At 33.3% G+C, this 12,254-nt stretch overlaps 1 protein-coding gene across 1 annotated transcript; it reads left to right on the forward strand.

Moving 5' to 3' along the window:
• The first annotated feature begins 2,147 nt into the window (after window positions 1-2,147).
• LOC133303195 (uncharacterized) lies at window positions 2,148-4,519 on the forward strand. Its single transcript, XM_061503072.1, has 7 exons — window positions 2,148-2,545; window positions 2,793-2,839; window positions 2,936-3,050; window positions 3,709-3,753; window positions 3,842-3,901; window positions 4,043-4,138; window positions 4,235-4,519. Exons 1-7 carry the CDS (start codon window positions 2,285-2,287, stop codon window positions 4,352-4,354), a joined length of 744 nt encoding a protein of 247 aa, XP_061359056.1. The 5' UTR covers window positions 2,148-2,284; the 3' UTR covers window positions 4,355-4,519.
• The last annotated feature ends 7,735 nt before the right edge of the window (window positions 4,520-12,254 follow it).

Here is a 12,254-nt window from a genome sequence, read left to right on the forward strand (position 1 = left end):
GACTACAAGTAAGTCTGTTCTTATATTTTTTATAATTGCACAGTGATAATTCTGATCATCTACCTCCTCTGCCTTATACATGGGTTCAAATCTCTTAGTGATATAATATCACCCACTGTCTTCTATAACAGATCAGGCTTTCCAAGATGCCGCCGGTGAAGGCTATGTCGTCAAACCATCCGAACTCGACATGGTGATAATGGCTGACCAAAATTGCAAAGTCACCACCGAGATCTAGATTGGGATGAATCGCAGATCGTGTTGATAACGTGTTGTAAAAATAATAAGAACTAGAAGAAGAATATGGAGATAAGAGAGATAGGGGAATGAATTCTTATTGTATTGTAGTACAATCATGATGCTTTATACATGCCTTATTTATATGCTCAGAAAACATGAAAGACATAATAACTACAATTACTTCTCTAACGGTCATAACGTTTCCAACAGTCATAATGTCTCTAACGGTCATAATGTCTCCAACGGTCATAACAGTTATATAATGGATTAGACAACCAATAAATTGTCTTGATATTATATCTTTCTTTTTTGGGTATTAATTATAGGGCATTAGTTTTCTTATGCAACATGTGACAAATCTTATCTTATGCTGAGATAAAACAAAGTGGGTCATCAATTTTTTTTTATAAAAAAAAGGAAAAAAGTTGGGGCTCAGTTTTCGATGTGAGGAGAGTAGGAGAGAACACTCTCATATAGCATAAGAAAACAATTTTTGTTAATTATAAGACCTTTATTTCACACCTTTAAGTGTAAAACTAATACTCATCTAAATAATGAGATTTTCTTCTCTCCACGAGTACTTTGTCGCAAGCTGAATCTTTGATATTATAAAATTATCTCAACCCCTAAGACCAAACTTACTTACTGTTTGAGTTATCCCTCATGATTAGTAAATAGATCAAATTTAAACACAATACTATTAAAAAGTAGTTGTATAGATATATCATATATCTATGCTTAATGTCATAATAAATAATGAGTGATGATGTATACAATCGGGAAAAGTTTTATCTTTTCATTACTTATTCCAACCATATAATATATGCCTTATGATTTGATTTTGTTTGGATGGACTTTTTATAAATTGCGTAGATCTCGAAATGAGATGTCATTTCGTAGATCTCGAAAAGTTATGTGGAATCAAAAAAAATTACCTGATTTCGATACCCGAGTCAAAAGTACGACCTTCAGAAGTTTTATGATTAAATTAACTTTTTTTTGAAAAAAAAATATGACACGTGTCAACACCTCATGAGAAACGCCCCATTGGGGCGTCTTCCCTTAGGTGAGAGACGCCTAAATGAGGCGTCACATGTGACGCTCAAAAAAGGCGTCACATTGTGCAATAGATCCGTAATTATTTCCAAAACTGTAATAAATGCGTAATTATTTAATTAAAATGCAATAATTAAATTATTTTGTCGTTATGTTGTAGGAAAAGTAATTATGTAATGTTATAGAGATTCGTTTTGCGTGCCGTAATTTCTTTTTTCTTTTTTCTTCAAAAAGTGTGGGCTCCACAAAATGTTGTGAGCGTAGAAAAATCTGTTGTGTCATGTTGAATGACAAATGCAAACTCCTATAATTATATGGTAAAAATTATACAAATGTGAGATAATATATGTAAGTATATATAGATAAACTTATTCTATGTAAATCACATTGGAGCTTCTCAATTAACATAATATTTTAAAAAATCTAAAGATTTTTTTAAAAAAAATGTATGTACTCTGAATATTTTTTTTGGTGAGCATATATTCTGAATTTATTAAATTGTATATAAGTTATAAATAATTTAGTTTATAAAAATTGATAATTAATTTAATAAGGTATTGAATCTGATGGTGACAATATTTTAAAGAAAAAGTATAAAAAGTCTTGTAGATTAATATTTCTTATATAAGTTAACTCATTTAAAGGTGCCATTGAGGATGCAAAAACGGAGGCATTTTCATTGTCTTCGTTTACCCTATCTTTTTTGTTTTTGGTTTTATATAAATTGTATAGGGGACAGAGGGGCCCTTCTGTGTGCACCTTATCTAGATCTAAAGCTGAAATGGTATACTCATAATTCATTATTAATTTAAATTTTTTGTATTACTAATTAATAATATATAATCACATTATTAAAATAATTTCTGTGGCTCCGTGAACGACGACACATCTTCGAGTCTCAGTTCCATATTCAGTAACAGCGTCTTCCACAGTTCCAATACCTCTATTCGAGGGTTCATCTTGATTTTCTAATTGGATTCAACAAGCCATGGCAACACTGCAATCTCTGCGACCTTCTTTTCATCCTCGTATATCACCCCCAAATTCTCACACTATCCCCACCGCTACCATTAAGTATTCCCCCAAATTGATGGGCACAAAGAGTTTCACCCTAAAACGCAGTGTTATTTCTGCCAGAGCTTCGAGTTCGCAGTATAGTCCCAGAACCGCGGAGGACCTCGGTGACGTTAGCATTTTCACCGCTACCGGCGAGCCAGTCATGTTCAAAGATCTCTGGGATCAGAAGCAGGTCAGCATAGCTTATAGTCATATATAAAAGCTTTGATTTTTATCATCATATCATAACTCTCTTTTATTCCAAGCTAATTTCTTATTTTTATTCTTTAATATTTTTACCCTAGATTGTGGTTTCAATTCAAGTTAACGTGTTGGTTAATGTGGGGTTCTTATTTGTGTAACTGTTCTTTTCAATAGCGTAACATTGGGTATGGACTGTTTGATATTTCAATAGCGTAACTTAGTCTTAATTTTTGCAGGGAATGGCTGTGGTGGCCCTCTTGAGGCACTTTGGATGCCCGTGCTGGTAACTGATCTTCACTTTTGGTCATCAATCAAGACTTGTTTTTGAACGATAGTTTTTTTTTTCTTCTAATTATGGGTTGTGTGCTCTTGCTCTAAGCTGGGAATTGGCTTCAGCCTTGAAAGAATCCAAAGCAAGGTTTGATTCAGCTGGTGTCAAACTCATTGCAGTGGGTGTTGGTACTCCCAATAAAGCTCGTATCCTTGCTGGACGAGTAATTTCTATGCCCACCTTTTGTCATTTCAGTGTTTTCTTAGAAAAGTACATGCTTTAAAAAATAACATAAAAATAAGAGGGGTTTAGTACTTATAACCTGTTTTTCTTATAGTTGAATCAAAACAAAGTGATTGTAAAGAAAAAAAAGGTTGTAACCTCTAAAAATAAAGCAAGAGACAAGTCTATTTTTTTGGGGATTGTTGGAGTTAATTGTAGACAATCATTATCTTAACAATTGTAAAGGACATCCCTTACTAGTTTTGGTGTGGCATTAGATCTGGAAAGGTTGCTTTTAGGTGACAGGTTGGAATCAATAGATGCTAATTTTCAATATAGGTTTTTAGATCTAGTTTCATACTTACGAAATTTATTTTCATTTTTTTGTCTGAAGTATATTTTTGGCTCTATGGTTTGTGATTCAGTTAAGTTTAAATCCATTTCGTTTAAGGCTCACCATTTATGTCGCAAATTAGCTCGAGGATAGCAGCATGAATGGTCATTTTGATCGATCAGGCATAGAATCTGGATCTCAATTCTTTAACATATCTGAATTCTGAAGACTTTTCATGAAAATAATTATTTGTATAATACTGGCATGCACTTGTTCTTGATGTCAAAACTGATATTTTATTTTTGACTTGATATTGTATGTTCAGCTACCATTTCCAATGGATTGCCTTTATGCTGATCCTGACCGCAAGGTAAGATGTGGGTAGCAAATTGAATATTCGTCTACTATAATTCATCTTCTAGTAAATGTGTATATTAATCAACTTTGCCTTCTTTCAGGCATATAATATTTTGAACCTATACTATGGTTTTGGCCGAACATTCTTCAACCCAGCCAGTGTAAGCTTAACTGACTTTTCTGAAGTGTGTATATATATATATATATATATATATATATATATATATATATATATTGCGCGTCATTGCAATTTTGTATGCTGAGTAATATATGGTTTTTACACCTTAAAATTGATATTACAGGCAAAGGTGCTTTCAAGATTTGATTCTCTGCAGAAAGCTGTCAAGAACTATACAATTGAAGCCACTCCAGATGATAGAAGTGGCGTGTTGCAGCAGGTTTGATATATTAATCTGATAGCAAAAGGATGAAAACAAACTTAATATTACTTTACGACATGCATTCTCTAAATTGATCAATTCTGTTTTTGTTAGGGAGGCATGTTTGTGTTTAGAGGAAAGGAGCTATTATATGCAAGGAAAGACGAAGGGACTGGTGACCATGCCCCCTTAGATGATATTTTTGACATCTGCAGCAAAGCTCCTGTTGCCTGACGCTGTACTGTATAAAATTTTAAATTTGCTTAACATTAGGAATGTTCAGTTTAAGAAGAGTTGTGTTAATAGAGTAGGAATCACTGTGAATCCTATACGTGACAATATATTATAAGCTGTGGATATGAATAAAAATCATATACAAATATTATAGAATTCTGTCCATATATATTTTGTTTCTTAAATAGTTCACCGTGAACTTGATGGATAAATCTTTGATACCACTGTTGTACTCAAGTGAGCACAATTTTTTTTCTTTTTTGGAAAAAAATTCAACACTTTTCAAATATATTTTTTCTGCCACATTGCTCGTTTTTTCAAAAATGGCAAAATATTGTACTTACTTGGGTACAATAGTCATAGTAGTTAATTGCGTCGCAATACGAGCTGCGATGTGTGGACGTTGCCGAGCCTCGCCGCAAGAAATCGTGTTGCGCTGCACTGGAACGCAATAGTGGCCATTGCGATCACATTTGCGGCCAAATCGTAGCCATATTGCTGTCATAAGACAAAATTTTAATTTTGTCCTAAATTTAAATGTGTAATGAAAAATTTTTAAGAGTTTTTTAATCTATCTGTGTCTCTCTATGTAACTTTTGCTATCTCTCCTTTTAAAAAATGTTTTTTTATTATTATTTCTATCATATATCTATTCTGCTATTTTCGCAACCGCAACTCGCTATAGCATTTTTTGGGGTTGGTCGCGACATGCCGCAATCCGCATTTGATAATTTTGACAACATTGGTATTAAAGATTTATCCGAACTCGATACCTTAGTGACAAAACTCGATTTAAAAATTGTGATTATCAAATTATAATAGCTCAGTTGGTATTAGAGAACTGAGCAGGTGAGGGTAAGGATGTGTTTGATCTTTTCAAATACCATCTTTGCGAGGGATTTAAAGCATTAATTCTAGGATCCATCCCGAATAGGACTAGTTGTGAAGCGATGAACCAATTGAAATATTTCAAAAAATAAAAAATAAAAATGTTGATTGTCTGTTCAAATTTTAATCATTTGCATACCGTTAACTGAATGATTATAATGTTGTAAATTGGTATATACCTCAAAATAAATTACTAAAGGAGTGTTACATATCCAAAAAGACTCAAAATAACAGTAACATAGTATGATTGTAACTGTGCTTACTCCCCTTCTCCCTTTTCTCTCGCTCTCTCTGGAACGGTCAAACTTTCTTTTGTGTTGAGGTATGGGGAGCTTTGTCCTCCGGTGCATGGCCCTACGTCATGTACTTATCCTCAAGCTGGGTTATTTGTTTTTGGGCCATCACATACAAGCTATATTTAGGAAATCCTTAGGAAACAGACTGTTAAAAGTGTTAATTTGACTCTAGCAATTCTCTTCGTTTTAAGAATTCTGACTAACTGGTTGAGAATTGCTCAAATGATTGGAGTATGCAAGGAATTGGGTGGTTCAAAAGATCACGACAATAGAGGATATCCCCTTTAAATCATACACTTTTATGATAAAATAATAAAGAAATAGAATTTTGAGGATTGTGAGCGGAAAAAAAATTAAAATATTATTACTTTAATAACTAATTACGAATAAATAACAGTTTGGAATAATTTATGGATTTATTATATTTAGTCACATCTAAAATAAAATGGACGTGATCACCCGCACCCAAATAAGACGCCACACATGCGTGGAACACACTTCATTTTTCACTTTTTCACTTCATACCATCTCTCTATCTTCTCTCTAAGAGTTTGCTCTAATTTCTATCTACAATTCTCCTTGAGTTTTTTGTGCAGCGAAGTTCTATCACTCAAGTAAGTCTTAATATCTGCTTTCTATATTTTTGAATTACAGCAAAAGATATGTTATACTAGTGACCTAAAAAATTGTTAGTGTACTAGAAAATTGTTAGTAACTTAGGAAATGGTTAGCGACTTATTGTATGAATAGTGACATAAGATATACTTCTGCGACATGGTTAGTTATTTATAATATGTTTAGTAACTTAGGTTATAATTAGTGACTTAGAAGAATTATAGTAACTTATAATATATATATATATATAGGGAATTTTATTCATGATTAATAAATTAGATTATGCATACATACTTTTAAGATGGCTATTAATTTTTATCATAGTTAGTCTAATTTATTTTGTGTAGTGACTTAGGGCATACATAACAAATATATTGTGCTTAGTGATGTGCATTAAATTTAATGAATTTTTATTTGTAATTTAATATTTTTCTAAATCTTGTACTCGACATGTTAATTATTTAAAATTAAATTAATTATAACAATCAAATTGTAATTTTTCATAGTATATTATAATGGTTGAGTCCTCCTCGTCCGAGTCTCCTCGGTCTGCATCTAAGCACAAGGCTGAGCCTACCGATTCCACCACACATGTGCTTCTAGGACCATACAGGTGGGAAGTACTACGAAGGCGGACACAACGCACATATGTTTTACAGGCCGTGTGGAACGAGGACAAGATTCGAGCGTTGAAGACTCCGTGCAGTAGACTGTAGGGGGACCAGCTTCTAACGATATTCCAAACGTGGTCGCAGAGTACCTTACACAGGCCGGATTCATACATGTACAACTCTAAGAAATCTTTACTTGTCTGGTTGAAGAATTATTCCATTACCATGTCTACATCTTCATCATCCATAACTTGCAAACTAATGTATTGTTCAGATTGTCTTAATCTTGCGTGACCAGAGTGATAGATTGGTTACTTTCGAGAGCTATTTTTTGACGAATTTTCTGATGCAGTTTGTCAATTGTTGAGTTGCGCTTGAAACGTGTTTGCCTTTTCTCGCCTTAAAAAATTACATTTCGTCGGCTTTCTACTTTTCTACCATTATATTATAGAGCAACATGAACAGAATCAGAATGTGAATTCATTCTTAAATATATGAACAAAAAATACAAAAATGAGTATGAATAAGCAAGTGAAGAGTAAGGGTTTATGATAGAGAAGAGTTGTGAAGAGTGTAGAGAGAAAAGGGGTTTAAATATGGAGAATTGGACTAATCGCGCCCAAAGCAGGCACGTTGGAGAGGTTGGTCACACCCAGAAAAAGCATATTAAGGTGTTGGGTCGCGCTTAATTTGTGTGTGACCAGTCAAGCATTTTTTAGGCGTGTTCCATGCATGGGTGGCGTCTTTTTTAGGCGCAAGTGATCATGCTTATTTTGATTGTGACTGGGTACAATAAATCTATAAATTAGTTCCAAAGTGTTATCTATTCGAAATGTATTATAAAATAGTAGTATTTTAATTAATTTTTTTTTTCGATTATGAACCACTAGATCATGATTGCATTTTATGTAGCTAAATTTGCTACTCTAGAAAATCCGTTCTCATCCCAAGGTTCAAATGGTAACAAATGCTTAGCCCGTAAATAAAATAAAAAATAAAGTAGTATTATCGACTGAAAACATTGCTTCCTGGAGGATGGCTATATGTAGGGCTATGCATGGGTCACGTCGGATTTTTGTGCCGACCCAATCAAATTTGGTTTTATAGGTCAGGTATTTTGATCCGACCTAGTTTAATTTGATCCAAGTAAGGTCTGACTTGATTTTTTTTTTTTGAACTGGTTTAGAACTGGGTCAGATCTGACCTGACTTAGTTTCTGAAGTGGATCTGACTTGGTTTCAAAATCAGGTCAAATCCGACTTGACCTGTTTTTGACTTGGTTTCAAAACATTTTTTATTTTATTTTTTTATAGTTATTGATTTAATTTTTAAACTCATGTAATTTAATTATTTATTTGTTTTAAAATATATAAATTATATAATAAATTCGATATTTGTTGAATAAATACCAATTCTTCAAAAAAAATGTTAATATTACTATTGCATGGTACTATTCAGTGTCATGGGTAGCTCATTCTAACTTATAATTGATATTTGCAATTAGCAATTATCATGATTTTGTTGAATCACCAAAAAGCTCCAAATTGATGATAAATTAAAAAGGGAATATTTTATGTCGTACCCAAAGATTTTGGTTCACATACTAAACTTTGAGCTTATATCTAGCACACACAAGTATCAAAATGAGATGCAATTTAGCGTATGCCTAGCATAAGTACCTATTTCTTTATTGACAGAAAAGTAGATAGAACACGAGAGAAGGGCTAATCTCTATAAAAATAGAGTGTCTAACTAATCTGACAATAAGTGATTAAAAAAGATTAAAAAGTTCATACTAAGTAAAACATATACTAGTTAAGAAGGTGATACAGCCTATGCAGAAGCAAAAAATTTATGGGAAAAAGAAGAATAATATTGTAAGAAAATTATTAGGATATGTTATAGATATAGGGATTGTGGGACCCACACTTATTTTCAAAAAATAAAACAATTGTGGGTCCCACAATCTCTATCTCTATAACATAACTTAACAATTTTCCTACAACATTATACTTCTATTTTCCATAATTTATATCATATAATGTCAATGCAGAATAAAAGTGGCTGATTTTTTGTTTTGTTTTGTTTTTTTGCACATAAAATGTATGGGTCAAGTTTTGGATTAATGAGTTAATTATTAAAATAAGTCAGGTTTAAAACTGACCCAAATAAAAGTGGATCAGTAATTAAATTCAGATCAAAAAAATAGGTATTTATAGATCAGGTCAAGGTCAGATCAAAGATAAGGCAAGTGAACAGGTTTTTTTGCACACCCCTTGGCTATATGCATGTACTCAAGCTTTGCATTGATAGTCTTAGACCTCCATTTTACTTGGTGAGGAATCCAAGTGTGAGTGAGTGAAGTTTTATATCGGTTAAGAATAAATTGAGTGAACATTATATAAATTGAGTGAAGTTTTAAGATTTTGGATTTAATTGTAGTGTCTAAACTCATTTAATGTTGTTGCTCACTTAACCCATAAATAATAATTTCTCCTTGTCATGAACTTCCCTGCCGGCCCAACACTACTACCAATTTTTTTTCTCTCTTTTGTTGCTGCAACATTATTAGTATTATTATGCACGTTATGTTCTGTAATCTACCACTTAGTCTTCGTCATTATGATTAGTAGAATTTGATTCTTACCATAGTTACAATTTGAAGGTGGCTTTACCTCTAAATGCATCTCAAGATGAACCTGATGACTGAAGTCACTGGGTAAAATGAGAGCAGGGGTACATTAACGGGGTCTAAACCTATTAAATTGGGGTGGTCAATTGGTCATTCTTTTTTAGGACAGTCTACATCGATTAGGTCAAATCAATCGAATTCCCACAAAAGCCAACATGCAAAAATAAACATATGATATTTATCATTCTTTAATCTTTACGATGTTGTGAAGACAAAGTAAAAGTACATAAAAAACGAAGAATTTATGCAGTGTCTTGTTATTGTAGCGGATACATGATAGGCACCTGTAAGTGAGTCAAATCTGGAAAGAAAGCTTTAGCTTTTTCTGTTTTTTAATTGAAAGAAATCCCTAGCAACCATCCCCCCAACTGTACATTTTGAATATATTAGTTTGGATAGGCTTTAGTTCACTAAATTAGGAAGCAATTAGGCTCACTATTTTATTTTAATTTTAATTTTAATTTTCTTGAGTATCTTATGACCTTTCTTTCCTGGTGAAAGAAAATCTAGTAGTAGGTCTCCGCTGCAGGGCTAGAACCTAGAACTAATATAGACCAGGTAGTCCTCTTGCCTATGTCAATAACTTGGATAAAAGGGTGGTGGATCCGGGGATGTCTTTATACCATAAGTTATAGGAAGGTGGATATTTATATTATTACTTTATTTTTTCTATCAATTCATTAAGGGTTTTATAAGAGTTATGTTGTAGGAAAAGTGATTGTGTTATGTTATAGAGATTCGTTTTGCGTGCCGAAGTTTTTTTTTTTTTTTTGCTGCGGGCCCCACAAAATGTTGTGTGTGTAGGAAAATTTTTGTGGTCATGTTAAATGATAGATGATAAACCCATTCATTAATTACAGTTAGGTTAGAATTTATTTTCTGAAAAATTTCTTAAGAGAGAGGGGAAAAAAAAATTAATATTATAATTATATACTCCTCGAATACATAATTATAATAGATGATATTAGATACTCTTCGAATACCCAATAGGTGCAGCTCAGTTGATAACTTGGCGCTGAGTTAGTGGGGTTGGATATGTGTTCGATTCCCGCTGAATGCATTCTTGGAGAGGGGGCTGAACCTTTAGCCATCACTGTTCCCCCGCACTCCGGATTAGTCTCATAGCCGGCTCAAAGAGTCGAAGCTCGTGGGGATACCGGAGGGAGCCAACTCGTCTCAAAGAGATAATTAGAGTTGGATAACTCTAAAAAAAAAAAAAAATTGGTAGTACAGATATCCTACCTCAATTCATAAATTATAAATAGCCACAATTTCCTTAGATATTTGGAAGTAAAATGAGGGTAAAAAGAAAAAGGAAATGCTGAATGTTGCAGTCAGCAAAGTAGTCATAAAAGAGATTCTCATCCAAGAGTACGACATGCAACATTAATGCCAGAGAAGAAAGAGAGAAGAAATGGACTGGGCGTAGGGTAAAGTCAAGTAAAGAGAGTAATGGGGCTAAGAGATGCAGAGAAAAATGCCATTGGGTTCAATAAAAGGGTTACTTAAATACTAGTCCTCAGAAAGAGAAAGTGCACAAGAACCTTTTCTTCTCATGCATACACTATAGCATTAACAGGGTTCTGTGGTGGCATTCAGATAAGTTGCTATCCAATTTCACTTTTTCCTGTTGACTCCTTATGCTTGGTTTGGCAATTTTATTTACTTGCATTTGGTTAGATTCCATGTTCCCACGAGACATATCTCACCTCCTTTTACTTCCCTTCATATCAACACAATGGAGTTGGTTTTCTTAATCTGCAAACTTGAAAGGCTGTGATCCCAAAATGCAATTTTCCAGTGTTCACATTATTAATGGAGAGCTTTCTACCCTTGTAACTAACCAATACGGAATATCGATCAAAATGTCACTGTTTACCAATTTTTTTACCTAAATACCACACGAACAGTGTTATTTTTCAATCTGTCATGGGGGCAAGTTCGCTACCCGATGTAGCGAACTCAGTTTGCTGATGTGAGACATTTCTAGTGGATAACAAGTACCAAGTTAAAAAAAAAAGTTTGAAGTTCGCTACCCCGTGTAGCGAACTTGGTGTCTACTAGAAACGTGATACGTCAGCAAACCGAGTTCGCTACACCGGGTAACGAACTTGCCCCCATGGCAAATTGAGAAATAACAATGTTCGCGTGACATTTAGGTAAAAAAGTTGATGAAGAGTAACATTTTGGTCAGTGTTACTTTACAAAGTTAACTTACTTATTCTTATAGAAATTTCACTATTAAGAACCCCCAAACATTTTTTAAATGTACGTCTTATACGAATACGAGTGTAGCAAAGGAATAAAAGTCATAGAAGAAAGAGAGGCAAGAAATTAGATATGTTTGAATGTGTTTATTTTGTAATACGTGGAGAATCAAATTTGTACTATTAGAGCTTCTCACATTGTTAAATTCATCCCTATGGCTGTCATTAAAAGCTGAAAATGTCTTGCGCATATGGAGCCATGTTTGTAGCGAAAAGTGTAGTAGAAAGTGACAGGATGACATCCCCATCACACTACATCCATAAAGAAAACAACTCCAACATAGCCAGCCAGACGGCCAATCCAAGATGAAAGAAGCATATTTTGAGTATAATAATCAAAATAAGAAAAAAACAGAATATTCCTTATCCTGATGACATAATAATAATCAAAATAAGAAAAAAACAGAAATTATGAGCAACAATGTAGGATAGTTTGATATTAAAATTAGTATCCTTGTTATTATTGTATCTGATTCAATTCATATAAGAGTATTAGAACCCAAAAACTCAACAAGAGAAATCATAAGAAGA

Source organism: Gastrolobium bilobum, unplaced genomic scaffold, assembly GCF_033153095.1.
Source record: "Gastrolobium bilobum isolate Gb01-03AN ecotype WA unplaced genomic scaffold, APGP_CSIRO_Gbil_v1 utg2492, whole genome shotgun sequence".
Taxonomy (NCBI): Eukaryota; Viridiplantae; Streptophyta; class Magnoliopsida; order Fabales; family Fabaceae; genus Gastrolobium; species Gastrolobium bilobum.

Coding starts and splice junctions, on each gene's coding strand:
- LOC133303195 (XM_061503072.1), top strand. CDS start 2,285: ATGGCAACACTGCAATCTCTGCGACCTTCTTTTCATCCTCGTATATCA. Junction 3,754..3,841: donor ATGCTGATCCTGACCGCAAG/GTAAGATGTGGG, acceptor GCCTTCTTTCAG/GCATATAATATTTTGAACCT. Junction 4,139..4,234: donor GAAGTGGCGTGTTGCAGCAG/GTTTGATATATT, acceptor TGTTTTTGTTAG/GGAGGCATGTTTGTGTTTAG.